At 53.8% G+C, this 18,361-nt stretch overlaps 6 protein-coding genes across 6 annotated transcripts; 3 read left to right on the top strand and 3 right to left on the bottom strand.

Moving 5' to 3' along the window:
* Positions 1-605: 605 nt before the first annotated feature.
* Positions 606-1,607, top strand: JN550_004988 (uncharacterized protein; the record flags this gene model as incomplete). Its single annotated transcript, XM_049316566.1, has 2 exons — positions 606-1,034; positions 1,125-1,607. 2 exons carry the CDS (start codon positions 606-608, stop codon positions 1,605-1,607), a joined length of 912 nt encoding a protein of 303 aa, XP_049173186.1.
* A 169-nt stretch (positions 1,608-1,776) lies between these two features.
* JN550_004987 (uncharacterized protein) lies at positions 1,777-2,451 on the bottom strand (the record flags this gene model as incomplete). The annotated part of the gene is made up of 3 exons (XM_049316565.1): positions 1,777-2,160; positions 2,247-2,304; positions 2,396-2,451. The coding sequence occupies 3 exons, from the start codon at positions 2,449-2,451 to the stop codon at positions 1,777-1,779; spliced, it is 498 nt and encodes a 165-aa protein (XP_049173185.1).
* A 2,731-nt stretch (positions 2,452-5,182) lies between these two features.
* Positions 5,183-7,935, top strand: JN550_004986 (uncharacterized protein; the record flags this gene model as incomplete). Its single annotated transcript, XM_049316564.1, has 7 exons — positions 5,183-5,318; positions 5,615-5,681; positions 5,735-5,800; positions 5,983-6,405; positions 6,463-6,877; positions 6,936-7,244; positions 7,303-7,935. The coding sequence occupies 7 exons, from the start codon at positions 5,183-5,185 to the stop codon at positions 7,933-7,935; spliced, it is 2,049 nt and encodes a 682-aa protein (XP_049173184.1).
* A 1,864-nt stretch (positions 7,936-9,799) lies between these two features.
* JN550_004985 (uncharacterized protein) lies at positions 9,800-11,095 on the bottom strand (the record flags this gene model as incomplete). The annotated part of the gene is made up of 1 exon (XM_049316563.1): positions 9,800-11,095. The coding sequence occupies one exon, from the start codon at positions 11,093-11,095 to the stop codon at positions 9,800-9,802; it is 1,296 nt and encodes a 431-aa protein (XP_049173183.1).
* Positions 11,096-14,598: 3,503 nt separating this feature from the next.
* Positions 14,599-15,656, top strand: JN550_004984 (uncharacterized protein; the record flags this gene model as incomplete). Its single annotated transcript, XM_049316562.1, has 3 exons — positions 14,599-14,721; positions 14,785-15,062; positions 15,137-15,656. The coding sequence occupies 3 exons, from the start codon at positions 14,599-14,601 to the stop codon at positions 15,654-15,656; spliced, it is 921 nt and encodes a 306-aa protein (XP_049173182.1).
* Positions 15,657-16,995: 1,339 nt separating this feature from the next.
* On the bottom strand, positions 16,996-18,354 carry JN550_004983 (uncharacterized protein; the record flags this gene model as incomplete). Its single annotated transcript, XM_049316560.1, has 2 exons — positions 16,996-17,965; positions 18,047-18,354. 2 exons carry the CDS (start codon positions 18,352-18,354, stop codon positions 16,996-16,998), a joined length of 1,278 nt encoding a protein of 425 aa, XP_049173181.1.
* Positions 18,355-18,361: the final 7 nt, after the last annotated feature.

Below are 18,361 nucleotides of genomic sequence, written 5' to 3'. Positions count from 1 at the left end.
AGATACTATAAAAAATGCTTCGATCAAAAGAAATCCCAGTACATTTCTGGCTTCTTAAGTTTTTATGAATAGTATACATGTACGTAAGTCGTAAGATGTGCCGCAGTGATCATCTCGCTACTGCGACGCTCTGGAGGAGGCTAATTCTGCAGTGAATCAGAGCCTCACGTTCGTGCACGACGGCTGTCTGTGTGGGGTGTAAGCTGCCAAGTATCTTGAGATCCTATCGGGCGAATCAAGATTAGAAGCAGGGATATATTGCCCCGATGAATGATGACTAGACCGACGACATGCCCCGTTATGTCGACTGTCGAATTGTCCTTGACGCTGGAAAAATGGAACTACTTCTTATTGATTAAATATCTTGTGCTGTCTGTCCTCTCTGGATTAGCCCAATTTGCATGTGGCGTATAAGTGAGCGACCAGGTATGAGCAGTGTTGTTCAAGCTACGGGTCTCACGTGACGCCCGACTATGGAGATTTTCGCCAATCGTCAACCTCCCCGGGTCCAGCAGCAAGCAGGCTGCACACAGACGACTTGAGGATCGGAGCTGCAGATTATTCCCTTTCTGGCTCCATCCCGCCGGGACCGCGCCTTGCCCGTGATGCGCAGCCTACCACAACCCCCACCAAGCTTCGTTCAGAGGAAGCGCAAAATCCTGGAACAGCTCGCAATCCCAGACGCCGAGTACACGGATGCGTCACCCAAGGGATCGGTGGACGCCGGGATTAGGGACCTGATCGGTGAGATCAATTCTCTGGACGGCTTCGTCACAACGAGCAGCTGCGCGGGCCGTGTGAGCGTTTTTGTGGAGGGCAGGAAGTCGGCCGTCGAGGAGGATGCAAGACTGGCCACCGTCGCTGGCGTTGGTGGCAAAGGAGGTGGTGGGAACTGGCTTTTCGTGTCTCATGATCCGGTCAACGTCGGCGATGAGCAAGACCTCGTGGATGTGTTCGGGTTGAGGAGCGAGCAACCGGAGAGCACTGCGGGTGGTCCAGATGAACGCCTGATTCATTTCAAGTTTGAGCCCATGGTATGTGGAATGGATTTGATCTTGCGTGGATATCTAGTCCTGAACTTCAGTTCATGATGTAAAAAATGTCTGGTTGCTAATTCACACCAGATACTCCATGTTCTCACTGCCTCGCCAGAGCACGCGCAACTACTCCTGAGATGCGGGCTTCAAGCAGGCTTCCGAGAGAGCGGTGCTATAAACTTGACGGCTACAGCAACGGAAGCAGTAACCCCCATCGTGGCGATCAGATGCATGGGTCTCACTTTTGAATCACTGGTTGGCATACAGAAGGCCAACGGCATTTCGTGCACCGTTTCAGCGGATTATCTCCAGACGCTCCTCAAGATAAGCAATGAGAGGTTTTCTGAGAACACGAAGAGGATCCAGAGGTTCCGGACGGCAGTGTTGGAGGCCACGCAGCCTCCTAAGAAGAAAGACGGCACTGAGTGGGAAGACGCAGCAGCCCGACGCGAGAGAAAGAAAGCAGAGGGTCTCCGGAGAAAAGCAGAGCTGGAGGCCTCGAGGGATCAGCAATGTCCGTCAGACGAAGGTATAGCCGCAGATCTGTCCCTGAATGCAGGCTTGACATGACCAACAACTCGTAGTGAAACAGCAATATTAGTGACGCAGTAGTTTGTATCGTCTACAAGCCCCTTTCCGGGCCTCTATGCCGTAATTGTACACATCCACAGCAGGGCATCATCTGCCTCGTCTGGCCGATATTCGTCCCGTTGCTGTCATCTGCTCCCCATCGATCAGTCTATCGCACAACCCTCTCGACCCACTCCTTCTCCAGCCTCCGGACTTCCTCCTTGAAGTTCTCGACCTCCTTCCAGCAGTTCAGCGGCCGGCGGTCGTTGGCGATCAGGCACTGGACCACCTCGCTCCGGGACTTCTCGACGCTCTCGGGCAGCTCGCGCAGCTGCTTGCGCTTCTCGAGCCGCGCCCGCAGCGCCTCGACCTCCTTGGACACCCGCTGCCTGCTGTTGCCAGCCTCCTTCTGCGCCTCGGCATCCGTGATCTCCGAGGCCTTCTTGTGCGCGGCCTTCAGCGCTTCGGACTCTTGTGAGGTGAGCTTTTTGAGCTCTTCGGCCACGCGGGCCTGCACTGCCAGCTCGATCGTCTGGGCTCGGGATCTGTCGGTCTGCATCATCGACGGGTTAGCATGGGCAGTGAGAAGGGCCCAATTGGGCGGCGCAATCAGAGGCATCGTGCGGGAGTGCAACGAACCTCGGTGCTACCCTGTAGCGATTCGACGACATCTTGTGAGACGCCTACGGGTCCGGAACTGTAGTGTCGTAGTGCTGTCAGTACATAGAACGAAGCCAAGCTCGCGAGTAGTCGGGCGGCGGGAAAGGGCTCCAAAAGGGCGCACGTACGCTTTCCAGACGTGCGAGGTCTGGCCATCGGCCGGCTTGGAGGAGCTCGCGCCCATGGTGCTGGTCGTCAATGGGCTGGGGTTTGGGAGTTGTCCGTGATGGAGCTTTCCTTTGCTCTGCTGCTTGCTGGGCGCGAATATTTCCGAGGTTTGCCAGCCGGGCACGCACCCGCGAAAATGACGTACCGTGCTGATTTGTGGAGCGGCCGGCACAAGACACGGTGCGCGCACGGTACCTCTCCAGCATCCGTCCTGAATTCACCTGAACATGTGATAACTAAGTGGCATCAAACATTTTATAACATTTTTATTACATCATGTGTTCATTACATTGAGTGCAATTCAATTCTTTCTGTCCTCCTCAATTACAGTTTTCTCCTGTGTGATTTGAAGAGACATGTGTAACTGATATGAAGTCGTAGGAAATGATACCATCATATTCCTTCAGACTTAGCATCGTTAGAAGATCATGGACTATCTGTTGGAGGCTCTAGAAAGGCAATGCTCTCCAGAGTTACTTCGGCTGCTAAGATATGACTGAACTGTCTGCAATGGATACCCAACGGCCCTCACTGCACTACATAGGGTTGCAGCTAATATTAACACCGCCGCCGCCCGGCACTCCAGCTGGCCTGAGCAGGAAGTGCTTTGCCATTGTGGCTTTGTTACGGCGAATGAAGCCGTTTTCATTATTTACCATAGTTTACATGTAGGTCGTATCTGCGTCCATATAGCGTATGGACCATCTGACATCAGGTGTGAATCGATTGTTAATAGTGAATACATTGCAATAATGAACTTGACGCCGGTTTGAGAACTCACTCTCAAGAGCGAATTCAATGTCGATTGTATGTCTGACCTCAGGTTTTAACCTGACGACGATTGTGAATACGAAGACAATCACGTATGCAACAGCAATGGTGAATCGAAAGCCGATTGTGAATTACTGACGCCTCTACATGTGACTTTTCTCGGTTTTTTGTATTTATACCTGACCCCCTACCGTCGCCGATCTCTTCCTCCCCATTCATTCATTCTTGAGCATTACTTCTCGGCTACACGCTGCATCGGCGACGGTCTCTTCTTTATACAAATCCTCGTTACCGACCTATCTGCGTCCGTCATCGATCTGGTGATCTAAGTACAAGTCACTTGATCTCTTTAATGGCTGATCTATTCTTTTCGGTCTCTTTACTGGCGACACCAACCGAACCAGATTGATCGGTGACGATGTAGCACAGACTTTTTATGGTCCAACAAATGCTTCAATCAGACAAGTGTCCACGCGAGGCCTGCGGCGCGTGTCAAGTGATCCACATTCCCGAGTTGATCCGCAACGAGATCCTCACGCGAAGACTCGATCGAGGTCATCGTACTACCAGGACGGTTCCAAGAGGGGGAGAAATTCTGTTGTTTCTCTCTCAAGTCGGAGGGGCCCCCGAGTGATGGTATCCTCCAATACCAGTCAAACGGATCTGTTCAGCGCCAAGGTTCTTCTCGTTTACACCTCATCTTCATTTTCAATATTCAAAACATAGTCGGCGACGCGTGTCGTTCGGTTACTTTTCTTTACAGAACACACGACGAGACTGTTCATCACATCTTGCCATGTCACAAAGACACCATGAACAAAGAGTTCCGGGAAAGTAGACCATGGAAGCGCGTATTCATGTGATCGCGTGTTGGACGTTTACGGGACAGCCCCAGTCCTCCTATCTGTACTGGTTCTGGTCTTAAGCAGGGTATCTGGCAGAACGACGCCCGGTTGTTATCCCAAGAGAAGAGTAGTTCAAGTGCTGTCATCACCTCATACTCGGGATGAAGGTCATCTCACTCTCCAAACGTGCGGGTTACGTTTCGTACAGTCGAAATATCCTGGTTGTCGACTTCCAACCTGAAGTATTGCGGCTTCTTGAAGGGCCTACCCCTGAGATATCACGATTGCTTTTGGCCTCTAGGCTTGAGCATCTAGCTCTTATGGAGTTGAGACACATGATTCGCTATTGGTGCCTTGCCATGTGTTGGCTTACGGATCTGGCCGAATCTTATCGACCTCGTGTCTCCCCTTCGAGTTCTAGATCGTATCTACATTACCTACCGGGCCCCATTGGGCAGGAGATGCCAGTACCATACAGGCTAAGTGTCATATCTATCGTCCAAAGACCGAGCGAAGGGTCAGGAGTGGTGTTCCATACGTCGCAACTGCTTGTTGGGTCGTGGTCGAATACTCCCCCTTAGCACCCCGCAGTTGCCTGTTGCTGCTCTCCCCTATTTCCACTACATCCGTGCTCGCCATCGATTGTTTTCTGAGCTCACCCACCATCATCAATCATCTGGTCAATCTACTGAGAGGTCAAATAATCGGATGAATCCCCCGGAGGGCAGAAAACCGCCGTTCTCGCACGGCAGTATTGGTTACATTCACCTGCGCCGGATCCCTGGATTTGTATTTAATTCCTCGCCCTTCTCGCGAGATTCGAACCTGTTCTTGAGATCTATTTATTCAACAGCATTCGGAATCTCCTTTGGACGCTTCTGACACTCACTCAACTTTGTTCCCTCCACCTGCCCCAGACCAACCATCAAGCTTCACAACCTGGGCTTAACTTGACACCCGTCAACGGGTAAGAACCTCAGCGGACCAAACAAGGATTTCTGCATCATTGCGGCTAGAAGTCGGCGTCACCCCTCACCCAGCACAACCACTCGACAATTTTCACCTCTTGAACTTGCGATCCTCAGCAGTTTCGTCGCTACACCCAGCGCAAATCAGTTCGTAAGCTTCATCATGGCTGAGCATCGGCGCTTCGTCAGGCCTGCGAGCACTGGAGAGCCGACCCGGCAGGGCGAGACTCATGTTCCCCGTCGTGGAGGCGTCACCTCGCCCAGTGCTACCAGCAGCTCATCATCTGACGATGATGAAGGTAAGCAGTATCTCATTTTATTCTTACCTCCAGACCTGCGCGGAGATCAGAAAATTCGGTCTTCTTCACCACGTCAAAATACCCTCCTCGTACCTTCATGTCGTGCCTTCCTTACCTATTTGAGAGCAATGGACCCCCTACTGAAGGCCGGCTTACTTCAAGCCGGTTTGGCACCATTTCTTGATCTCACTTCTTTTTTCCCTTCTGTTTGACTGGCAGACTGGGCCGAGAACCCACATCTCGAGGTTTTTTTTCAGTCTCCATTTTGACAAGATAATACTGACTCTGTTCTCAAGGTGGCGTCTTGCTTCGCCCTCGTCTAGCATCCATGACCATTGGTGGCACTTCTTCTGCTACGACTGGGTGAGTCCAAGGCGAGAACCGATGAGATAACAACAGTCTAATCTTTTGTCCAGATTCACACCTCCTCATACTGCACAAGGTCACAATATGCCCGCCACCCAGGACGCGCGAGCCATGAGGTGAGTTTTTCCTCCCAATAATCGTCTCAAGTTATTTTCGTCCCATATTTCGTCCCGTATTTCGTCCCGTCTTTTGTCTTTATTCTATACCTCGTCCCATATTCTCTCGTCTCATATCTCGTCCCATGTTCCTACAACCCTCGAATTAGTCTCATGTTGAGTACTGATGTATATTTAATAAGCTCTACCTCTGGCTTTCGGGGTGACAGTGCTACCGACGACGATGATGGTGATGTCTTCAAGTCGACTCGCCCCTCGACTGGTGCTGCAACTGCTCACATGCGTTTGCCCACTCGACGTGATGCAGCTGACCGAGGCTCTGACAACTTCGGCCCCCAGGCCTACCCCCGCCGTACCCAGGTCGATGAATCGCCCTTCCCGGGTGAGCGTCAGCAGCGATATACCCGCAACGAGCATGGCTTTCTTGCCAGCCCGGAGTATCGAAGCTTTGGATCAGCTACTCGCCATTCCAGCACTGCGGTTGTCACATCGTCGCCAGCCATGGTCCCTCGCTCAGGAGGTTCAGATCTTGCTTCTAGACACCACGTCGGCAGCGTCGATGCGCAGGCATTCTATTCGCCGAGAGCATGTGTTTTCGTTGCTAAGTAAGTTGAATCATACAATACATCATAACGCTCCAAAATGTACTGACCCTTATCAAGCCTACCTGAGGGCGTCGAAGATGTGCGCCTTGAGGCTGAAGTGACCAAGCACTTCAGCCACTTCGGTACCGTCTTTGTCAAGATTCGACGCGATGGCCGAAACATGCCCTTCGCATTTTGCCAGTACACCAACAGCAGCGACGCTCAGGAGGCTCTGACTCACGGCAAGGGTGTCATTATCCATGGCCGCACCTGCCGCACCGAGATGGTGCGTGCCAACCGCACTTACATCCTGCACCGTGCCAATGGCGACCATCTCTATGTCGAGGAGGCCCGAGATGCCATGGAGGCAGCTGGATTTGGTTCTCTCGAGCGCTGTGAGCCCCTCCCTCAGGAGGTCAGAGATGCCATGGGAATGAGCGATTCTGTCTTGGTCGAGCTCAAGAAGTTCGACCCGTCCAAGGAGCTACAGAGTGTAAGTCGTTTCACGGTTGTGACTGGGAACCAAGATTACTGATCTGATGATCTCAAAGGCATTCCGACACCACCCGCTCTATCGCATTTCGCCTTACGATCCCAAGAAGCTCACTTCGGCGACCAAACCCAACCCCGACGAAGTTTGGCTTCAGCGCTATGAGATTGACAGACGCTCCATCTTCATTGGCGATCTCCCTAACAACATCGATCACCTGGATGCCGCTCTTCGAGAGGTACTGGATGAAGTTGGCGACGTAGTTGACATTCAGGTAGTCAGAAAGGATTCTCGAGATGGTCGCCCTTTCGTCTTCGCATTTGCCGAGTTTGCTCGCCCGGATATGGCAGATATTGCTGTCGAGCGTTTGGTAAGTTTTCTCCTCGTGTCATGCTTTTGTCGATACCATCATTGACACATCATTCCAGAGTGGTCGTCCCCTCTTCGGCCGCCGAGCCCGTGTTGAGCGCAAGGCATGCCGCGAAGTCCATCACAGCCGCAGCACTCGACAGATGCAGTCCACCTATACTGCCCGAGAGTCCTACCAGAGCCCGCTCCCTGAGCGTCGACAGCGCCAACAGAGCTATGCCTACCACTCGCGTGTCCCTGCCACACCCTTGCGAGAGAACGCCCATTCTAAGGATACTTCAGCCCTTACAAGTCCTGTTGCAGGTTCCTCATCGCAGCACACAGCCTCGCACGAGTGGAGTACCTATGGCCATGACGCATACACCAGCCCCGAGCACTACACTACTTCGCCCTACGCCCATCAGCTCGGCTCTGTGGAGTACAACGCCGCAACACCCCAGATGCCTCTTGGCTTGCCCGCACCGGCGGTGGCCACACCGTATGGCTACTATCCTGCATCCAACCTGGCTTGGCTGTCGCCTTACTTGACCGACCCCAACCTGGCCTCCTATGCTTATGCTCAAGCCTATGGCCATCCGTCGCATGGTTCACTCCGTCGTGCTGGCACCGGATCCCAGATCGACACGCCCACGAAGGGTGCCGGCGGTGAGAGGAATGAGGGTTCTGGTCCTCGAGGTGGCGATTCCGCCTAATCCCCTCAACACCAGGCACAATTTCCTATGGCAACAGCGTTTGGGATGCATACTGTTCGTCAAGAAGGGAAAAACACACAGCATCCCAACTCTATCACGACCAATTTATTTTCGTCATCTCTGCACTGTCCCGAGACAGGATACTGCAAACACGGCACAGCTGGTCGAGGACCAGCAACATGCTTGGGCCAATTTTCATTACATCCACGCATCACTCGCTGCGAGAATTCTTGTGATGAATCCTCATCTATCAACGAGGATAGATATGAAGCCGTGAAACGAACTCCATTCTCGATACGAATTCATTGAGAATCTAGAGTTTTTCACAGTGCACGGATTTTTCGTGCTTCTCCATTAGCGACCAGGAGTTCATCCCCCAAAACTGGACTTCGTTCACACGAACGCAGCCTCTATCGCCGTATGCGACCGAAAGCGGCACTTATGGTAAGCCTCACTCGAACTTAGTGTACTCCCCTATATCCATCCTCGCTAACAGTTTCCCCATAGGAGAATCAAGTCCCTTCACCAGCCGACGTCGCCTTGCCCCTATGTCAGGGAAATGCAAGTATTCGGCGACCCGAGAACTCTCCGTCAACAGTTTCCGGTCCTCAATTTGAGTACCCGAAGGACACCGCACATCCCCATCAAGTTTTCATCAGATTGCCAAATTGCTTTGCGAGGTGAATTCTCCTCTCCGACCAGACATCTCGATCGCCATACCGATGACCCACAGACGTTCGTCCAAGTCGGTCTTACTCACTCCCCGCCAGCCTGGCATTGTCTTGCTGGAGGGTTCCCGTATCTATCTTGAGAGATCCGAGGCGTCATCGCACGGTCCGAAGGAAAAAGCAGATGCGGAGGTGAAAAGTCATATGATGCGGCTGAAGAGAAGCTTCAGCACTGAACCTGCAGAGCGAAGAAGGGAGGATGTCACTCTTCCTGGTACAGCGCTGCAAATTTCACAACATGGCCGCCAAGGTATGCTGCTGGTAAATAACACGACAACTTGGGTCGGCGTACATTTACCCTAGGTAATAACATGCGAGACTCGGTTTGCAGACAGCACCTTTCCATAGAAACATGGCAGTTTCATCAATTGCCCCTTCCTTGTGTGACTATGTTGTAGCGTATCGTGATCACGTGGCGCACTGAGTGCAATGCTTCGTAGGGCTGATATTGATTCCTGGCAATAGTCGAAGGCTGGAACAAGACAGCTATCGCAACTACATCAATCTACATGACAGGTAACAGGAATAATATTGGGGTCTTCACACTTCATCGCTCGTCAAATACACGCCCGACGTTTGCAATATGGGCCAGGATACTGTTCTGCTTCACTGTGGCCCTTGACAGTCGACATCTCAGACATATAATTATTAATGACTGCCCAAAGACCAGCTGTTCTAGGCACAATCCATTAATCTAGTCAATAATAGGCATCGTCAACACCATCCTACAAGACCAAGGGCAATGCCAAGTTTTCCCTCCATCAATCAATGCCCGAGGCAATGACTTCGCCTCCCGTTCTTTGGTGAAGAAGGATGATGTTGCTCCGTTACTGGCCTGAGATTGCAATGTACGGACATGAATGGAACTGCTGCTATTCATTGGCATCAAGCACTTCAGTGTGGAGTCTTGTATCTATTAAGTTCGTTCCAGTAAATCCAAGGCAAGAAATCGAGCAGGAATCCAGCTTGGGGTTGACCCAGTACTCTCGCCATTATCTCCAAAAAAGGGTTTGGGAAGGAGTTCGTACGCCATGGGTATTTCCAAGGCCAGAGCTCGACTGACAGGCGCTTGACAAGCACTAGACCGTATCATGTCATAGTCGGGTGAAGTTGACACTATCTCCCCAAAAGAGTTCTCAGTAGTCTTTGTAATGGAACTTAGGGAGGGTTGAGAATTGAGCAAACTCGGGGTGATTGATCAGGGTCTGGAAGACCATACTCAGCAAAGGTGCGGCATGGTCGCTGGCAGGTCTGGCAATGGCATCCTCGATAGAAAGCTTCGGGTTGGCGGGTCTGGCCTTTCGTTTTGATCCCTCGTCATTGGTAGTATCGATGCCCATAGTGTTCTGAAAATCCCTGTGATTCTTTTCGGTGATGGCTTGATCGATTGTCTTGTAGAGCATGCTATTTCCGGCATGGAAAAGCTCATCAATGCGAGCACGGTGCGTCAGTAGATCTTCCTGAGGACGCTTCTCCCAGAGCCCCGACTCTTCAAGGTAGGACTCATCAGGGGCGACCTTGGAATAGTTGGTCGTGTAGTCGAAATTGCTGGGCAAGCCGTTTGGGAAATACTGTAGGGCTTCGTCAGCTGTCAAGGTATCTGACATCTTGGATTGATTGCTCATGGCAGCTTTGACAGATGTGGATGAAGGCGCGGGCTCGGGAGGTGGCTCTCGAGTGGCCGCGTACTGCGACTGTGCAGATGCCGTGCGGAAGATGTTCACCTGAGCGGCAGACATATCTGTATGAACAGTCGTTCTCTGGCGATCGGTCGAAGAGGGTCCGATGGTGAGAGACTTCTGTTGGCGAAGACCTGGAGGACCGGCAGTCAGTGGCAGAAGTTGTGGTGCTGCCATTCTTGGGTCGTGTTTCTGTGGGAATGACTCGAATGACAAATTGACGGGCTGGGACTGATCAGGGAGCGGGAGGGTACGTGCTCTCTGCAGCATCTTCTGAGCGTTCTTCTGCTCAGGATTCGGGTAAGATGCCAGGTTGGTGAGAGTCTTGACCGACATCTGCCTCAGCGTGTCATTCTCATTGGGAGTGCCGTTGTCGTCGACTTGTACATCGGTCGATATGTTTGCATCGTCGTGTTTGCCGGCGTTTGCTGCATCAGCAGAGAGCAGGCTGGTACGCGACATGTCGTCAGGCCCAGCACTGGCATGACTAACGGCCGGACTGACAGCACGATCGTAGTTCTGCTGCAAAGGGGAGTAGTGCAGAGGCTGGCCTGCCGAAGGCGGCGGGGAGCGAGACTGTACGGCCAGACCAAAGGACCAAGCAGACGAGGGTCCCTGGAAAGTGACAATGTCGGAGTGCAGCGGCGCCTTGACCGTCCGACCTCGACGGGCAGGGGCCTGGAGCGGAGCGGTGTTTGTCTTGCAAATAGAACCTACGGTCGTGTACTTGGGTGCGGCCTTGGGTGTGTCCATGATGCCGGCGCCGTCAGTTGGACAGAGTGGATTGGAAGGGACAGAAAGCAGGGCCTGCCACGAGGGAATGGAAGCTCTGGAAGCGGGCCTCGGTGTCTGCAGACTCAAAGATGTTCTAAGAGTGACGTCGTATGGGTGCTGATTCCATTAGCGAGCGCAACAACCCTGAGCGGCCGGTGGGCGGATGGATAGGTCATATGGGCGCCGTGGATAGGGGGAGGGCAACTCACGGCGCAGAGGGTCCGGGCACGAGAACAAACAGAAAAAAAAAAAAAAAAAAAGAGTGACGATGAAGGTGCGTTGGCATGGGATGGCAGAAGGAGAGGCGAGCAGTTCTTGAGGAAGCTCGAGGAGTACTCCAGGAATCGGTGGGGGGTTTGGTGGTTCTCGAGAAAGCTCCTTCTGCTCCGCCTTGATATGGCCGGCCAACGAAAGATACCTCAAGCTACCCACGTACCTTCAGGTAGGTAGGACCCGGTAGGTACATACGTTAGGTAAGTAGGCAAGGAGCGACCCCAACGACATTAGACGTAGTTGAGTAGATGCGCATGCGTGGCAGGCAAGAGCGTCTGTCGTCTGATCATCACTCAAAACCAAACCCGCAGGCCTGGAGGAAAGAGCCAGGCCATCCTGCCCTCGCCCTCTCTAGTTTCAAGGCCTTTTCTGTCCTCACGTCCACAGCAACCGGTTGGCCCAACTCACCCGCGGCGACATCATATTGCTATACGCAACAAACTGCCACCTGCCATCACGTGGGGTTTCACTGTGGCGGTCGAACACTGCACACGTCTTGTTTTCCACAAAATGGCCTCAAGCGAAGGTGCTGCCAGCATCAGAACGGATATCCGAGGGGAAGTGGTGCCTTCAGGACTAATCGTCGTGTACTCGAATTCCATGTTCTCCGTCTCCTACACGCCACTCTCGGGAGCAGAGGCGCCGTGACGACTTGCTGGACCGTTCTGGCAGCTAATATGCCACCTTTGACAGAGGCGCCTTGCTGAACTGAAAGGAAGAGTCGACCAGGGGTGCCGATCGAAGTCGCCTATCCTCTTACTAGATCCCCAGGCAAGGTCGCCAGCTCCCAAGCCGACTGACTTCCCCCCAGTGCAACAGAATTGATTGTCCAGCCTGTTCTGTTTATGAGGTCGAAGACTGCTACATGCCCAGAACCTCAAGAGAGAGAACGTCTTGGTCTGCCACTGGCACTATATAACATAGCCATGCAATCAGAGCTGAATTGTACTTTCCTGGTTGAAAAATGTGTGAGGCGATATGACAGGACGTGTGATGCCAACGAAGGGCAATTGGGTCAGCTCTGCTAAGTGCTGGGTATCAGCCAAGACACTTCAGTGCATCGTCAATATTGCTCGATCCAATGAAACAAGGTATCTGCTCCGGGAAATATAGAAGAAGCTGTGGAAAGGCCCCCAATCACCTACGCGGACTGACCACTTGTAGATGGAAGCTACCCCTGGGTGTCTTGGCCCGGGGACGACACACGACACTGTGATATGGTGTGAACAATGGCTGTAACTGCTCGCTTTATAACGCAAATGTCTGAAGTCTACACCACGTCTGAGAATGCACCGCGGACTCCGTTGGAAATCCAAGTGGGCGAAATATGCGTTCACTCCTGACCCTGGTAGAAGTCGGCGCGTCAGGTCGACCAGCGGCTATGCAAAAGGGCCGCTCCCTACAACACTCCGCTCTCTACAATACTGGAATCCATTGCTACACGCACTCATGTCTATCATCCGCCTAGGTACGCCTTGAAAACCGAGCCATTGCTACTGGGCTTGTGCCATTTCGAACCACTGCGCCGGCGGCTTGGTGATGCGTACCAAATTCAAGGATGGTCAAAATTTCTCAGCTCTGCATCTTTTGGCGAGCTGATTCCTCATCGAACCGACCCAGTGGTGACAGCATGCTCGGTATCAAGGTACCAAATGCACGTTCTGTCCAATCCAAGATGTCAGTCTGATATACCGGTATACACAATGTCGCCGGTGGGGCCGGTTCATTGCTGTTATCCTCTTTTAACGGGCTGGCAACAGCTTCGGAGAGCGACGAGGCTTTTGGTGATCGTGGCACTATTGAGCATGAGTCAAGCGGCAATGTACTCAAAGACTGAGCTGCGCGTAGCGCACATCGCGAAGGAAGTTTACGCAGCGTAGAGGCTCTGGGAGTTTGAAGACGACCTATAGAGCAGGGTTTAGCGATCGACGTGATGACAGAGGCTTACAAACATGTAGCGAGAGGCCAAGTGTGGAAGGCGTTGCCGCAGCCAGCAACGGGGAGATCTGGCCGGGCGATCACTGCAGGCACTGGTATTTCTTGGCATGGATCTGCCGCGTGGCGTTGGATCTCTTCGAATAGCTGATCAAGGCAATCAGCAAAGTTATACTGTTGCGACGGGGATGCACGGACTGACCCGCTATCGACATGTGTATCAGGTTCGTCGCAGGGAGCCGCCAAGATCGATGTCGCCCGGAACGAAACACCCGCTCTTCTATCACAACACCACTCTGATCGCTCTTCAACTTGAAGAGGCGATTTCAGAACAATCCAGCGATACCATTGTACTCGGACGAGGTCGGACTGAATACATCTAGCAAGAGCCGCCGAAACCTTAAAGTCCATGGAGTTTACAGTGCCAAGCCCAGCTCGTATTGTACAATGGCGTGGCCTCCTGCCAAAGAAGCGTAACTAGTCATGCTCCTTTTGCAATCATCACCAGCCTGACGCAACGCTCCGACTGGGCGCGGCTCGCCAATGCTTGTATTGGATGTATGTTGCGGATGCTCGGGCCCTCCATTGGAGAGGTTTCCTCCTATCAAACCGCCTTGACTAGAGTTCGTCCGGGTGGCAGATGGACGCTAGTTGACCACCCTGGTGACCCGTTCGGCGTGGAATCCGAGTGAACGAAACTGCAAGGCGATCTTGAATACGGACCAACACCCGCTTCCCCCTCCCTCTTAGGCAAGGTCTGGTCATCTGCCGCCGCCGAGAAGACTGCCATTTGTTGTATGTAGCTCCTGGAGGTGGCCGTGACGCCGTCTCCCTCACATCGAGGCAGGGTCTTGTCCGGCCGAAGATAGTCACTTGCGCCTCGTAGCTACATACCTACTTTACCCCTAGGTACACATACGTGGTTCAAGTGGTAACTTCGCAGCGTCTTGGGTAGCATTATTAATCCACGGGAAGAAGGCCAGGGTCCAGCTAGAGCAGCGCCGCAATCTGCTACCCAGCCGTAGGGTCAGAACGCCAGATCAGCCCCCCGGTCTTCCCACTGCTGCTGCCCATCTGCTCGCTCTCGTCCCATCCTCTCGCTCCGCTTTTTCGCCTGCTTCCAGCCTGCGAAACAGAACCCACTGCCGGTACTTGGTCCATCATCCCCACTAAGCTACAACCTCGCGCCCGCTCGCCGGCCGTACATCTATCTGCTTGTCGTCCAGGGCCGACTGATCGCAATCGCAATCGCCGTAGACTCTCTCGCAAAGACGATGGACTTCTCGCAGCATTACTACAGCGGCGCCCAGCCCTACCAGTTCCTGGGGATTCCCCCGCCCACCCCATCACACTCGCACTCGGCACCCTCGGAAGAGTTCAACCAGCAGTCTCCGACGGTTCGTTCTGTCTCAGACCCTCGTGGTGCTTGTCTTAAACGCTAACAGCGCGTCGCGTGGTAGGATGTCTACGACCACTTCCAGAACTTTGACAACTATGCCCAGTTCAATCAGAATCACAGCCAGAGCCAGGGGCAGCCCCATGGCTTCCACGACCGCCAGAACCCCCCGACCCCGCCTACCGGACCGGTACGGCCCATCCAGAATCTCAAGAACCAACAGGCCGATATTCTCCCCTTGACCAAGGCCGATCCTGAGCAGGGCGCCCGGCAAGGCTCGGCTTCCGACGATGATGATATGACGCCAGCCCAGTCTCGCAGGAAAGCCCAAAACCGTGCAGCGTAAGCCGAAGCAGTCCTGTGCTCGGATACCGAAGTAGCTGAAAGTGACTGACATTTTGTTATGCGTATAATAGTCAGCGCGCCTTTCGAGAACGGAAGGAACGCCATGTCAAGGAGCTAGAGGCCAAGGTTGCTTCACTGGAGGCGGCACAGCAGCAGACAAGCACCGAGAACCAGAAACTGAAGCGCGATCTCCAGAAGATGAGCACCGAGAACGAGATTCTTCGAGCCACATCTACTATGAGTCAGAATGGCTCGGCGTCGCCCGCCAGCAACCCACCCACGACGACAGGTCCTATGCGTTTCAACCCGACCGACTTCTACTCGGATCTGCTGGCGAATCATACCAACAAGACCCCCAGCCACCGTGTTGTCGAGTCCGAGGGCGGAGAGAAACTCTACGCGGCGGGGGCCACTTGGGATTTGATCATCAACCACGACCTGTTCAAGAAAGGGCTCGTGGACGTGGGAGACGTCAGCGAGCGCCTGAAGTCAAAAGCCAGATGCGACGGGCAAGGGCCCGTGTTTGAGGAGTCGGCAATCTTCCAGGCCATCGAGGAAAGCGTGGCGAGTGGAAGTGACGAGCTGCTGTGAACACTGCAGCGGAAGTTTCGTCGATCCTGAAGTGCCCGGTAACCTCATTGACGTGTCGTGACTGTGGTTTTAACCCCTGATGTGAGCATGTTACGATGCCACGGAGCGATGACTTGCAGATGAGACGATTACTGGTTATATTCAATACGCTGGCGTTTGTTGGAGTTTATGGGTGCATTGGGCCAACTACAGGGTGGATGGTCCCAAGTGACAGTATTCAGGCATGATACAGCAAATAGGGACTGAGATTCAGGAGTTCGAAGTTCCCTGGCCCAAGGGACTTCGGGGGTGGTAGCATTTGGTTCGTCTGGTGTTCTATAGGTACCGGGTCGGTGTTCAATTTGAACTTTTCACACAACTTGTAGCCAAGTGTTCCAGACTTCTCCGATCTGTGACCCAAAGTGCTTGATATTGTAGAGCCTCTCATTACCGACAGGTGAAGTCCAGCTTCTGGCATCTTGTACTAAGCGTAACCGTTAGGATACTATACTGTACTGCCGGCCGTTTATTTTCTACTGCGTTTGTAAGCTCTCCGTCATCTACAAAACCCACGCTACCGGCGACTGCCGGCGTCAAACAAGCCACTTGGAGGACAGGGCAGACTGTGCATGGCGAAGCCTTCCTCCTTCAGGAAGCTTGTCCGCGTTCAGGCGAAACCCCTGCCGCGGTCTAGTATACTCAGTGTCGCGGCGTACTGTGGCTATATATACGCTGAGCCTCAGCGCGGTAGTGGTTGCCAGTGCCTTCAATCGATCCCGTGAAACGATGCATATGAAGCACGCCATCAGAGATGCAGGACAGCCATGACGACTTGCATACACAAGCAATATTACTGCTATAGTGTCTTTTAGCTATATACCAAAACAACTCGTCATTCATCCATCTTATATGCTAAGGTCTATTCTGCCGGAAAAAGTGGTATCTCAAATTTGTCCTGAAAACCTCAGACCCCAAAAGCGGAAGGGGGTCTCCATTAGAGATGCCCAACACTGAGAGAGAGATTCCTACAGGACGCCGAAGATAAAACGCCCGGTTGCCTTGACAGCGTCAGACCAAAAACAATACGATACTAATCCTCGCGGCTCCCTGGTGTTTGGGCTGTGAAAGTCCCTTTGTGCTCCAACGGCTCTTTCCCTGTCTATCTCTCCCTGACCGAAGTCGTTTCATTACCACCACCGCCTCCTGATATCAACGTTTGCCCCCCTTTCTCATCATCACAGCTTGCCATACAGTCGTTGATCAAGTCTTGAAATTATTCGTATGCTCAAAATCCGTACAGAGCCGCATGCGAGCCGCATGCTCGTGATAAAGTCGTAACTCGTAGTCGTCATTTGCCGGATTAGTTCGTCTTCTTGCCGTTGGCGGCCGGGTTGTGGACCTGCTGGCTCTGGGCCTGGTCGTCCTCGCCCTCGACGTACGGGTGCTTGATAGTCAGGCACCAGATGTCGAGGTAGTCGCAGATGGTGACAATGACGTCGACGACGAAGCTGCCGTAGACGCCGATGGCCATGCCGAGCATGGAGAACATGAAGGCGACCTGGTAGACGTCGTCACCCAGAGCGCTGGGCCAGCCAAACGTCCAACCGAGCTTGGACTGCAGCAGCGGGCCCAGCGAGTCGATGACGCCCCATGTCAAAGGCACGGTGAGCACGTTCCAGTAGGGGAAGTCGAGCTTGACGAGGTGGGCCGTGATCATCTGGCCGACGGAGTAGGCGTTGACGAGGCCGGCGAAGACGACGAAGGGGATCAGATGGCCGGTGCGGATCAGGGGCTGCAGCCACAGGTAGGCGACGATGAGGACCCAGGTGCCGAAGAAGGGGACGAGGCCGAGCAGGGCGCCGCGGCTACGGTCGCCGCGGGCGCGGCGGGCCTTGATGACGTTGCGGGCGCTCTCGACGGTGTTGAAGACGAGCACGACGGTGCCCTGGACCATGTACCACTGGGTGAAGTTGAGGCGGTACAGGAACTCGGGAATGCCCCAGGAGCTGGGGACACCAAAGGTGGCCAGCATGCTCTGCTGCCAGAAGGAGGCGCCGCCCATGTAGCCGGTCAGGGCGTAGACGAAGACGAGGATCAGCACGCCCTCGACGGGCCCGTTCACTATGCCGAGCGTCAACGTCTTGGTGTGGTACTCGTCCCAGGTCTGGACGTAGAAGGTGCACAGCGAGGCGAAGAGCACGGCGACCGTGTACCAGCTCTGGCCCATGTTCTGGCTGCCGGCGAAGAGCAGCACCTCGAGCGACGTGTTGAGGGCGTCGACGCCGTGGTCGAAGAGCTCGCCCAGGGGGCCGCTCTGGCGGGTGCGTCGGCTGCAGAGGGGTCGTCATGTCAGTCGGGACTGCGCACTATCCGGAGGGGGCCTTGAGGGAATGGAGAGGGAAAATACGTACGCCTGTGTGCCATCGACGGCATCAAAGGTCTGGTACAGGAACAGGCCGGCGGCCCACGTGTAGTAGACCCAGGGCGGGCAGTTCTGGTCGAGGGTCGGGTTGTACCAGAGCAGGGTGAAGAAGTTGGCGACGACAAAGGCGAACCCGGTGAGGGTGATCAGGTTCGGGGCCATGGACATGGGGAAGCAGTGGATGACGACATTGGTGTAGAAGGGCTTGAGGATGTACTTTGACGTGAGCGAGCGGTCGACGGACGAGTACTTGTACTGCTTGAGGTTCGGCAGGTATTCCTGGCGCACGTACACCATGATGGGC

The sequence above is a fragment of the Neoarthrinium moseri genome (assembly GCF_022829205.1).
Source record: "Neoarthrinium moseri strain CBS 164.80 chromosome Unknown scaffold14_Wmoseri_CBS_16480, whole genome shotgun sequence".
NCBI classification, from domain to species: Eukaryota; Fungi; Ascomycota; class Sordariomycetes; order Amphisphaeriales; family Apiosporaceae; genus Neoarthrinium; species Neoarthrinium moseri.
This window is presented reverse-complemented; position numbering and strand designations above follow the sequence as displayed.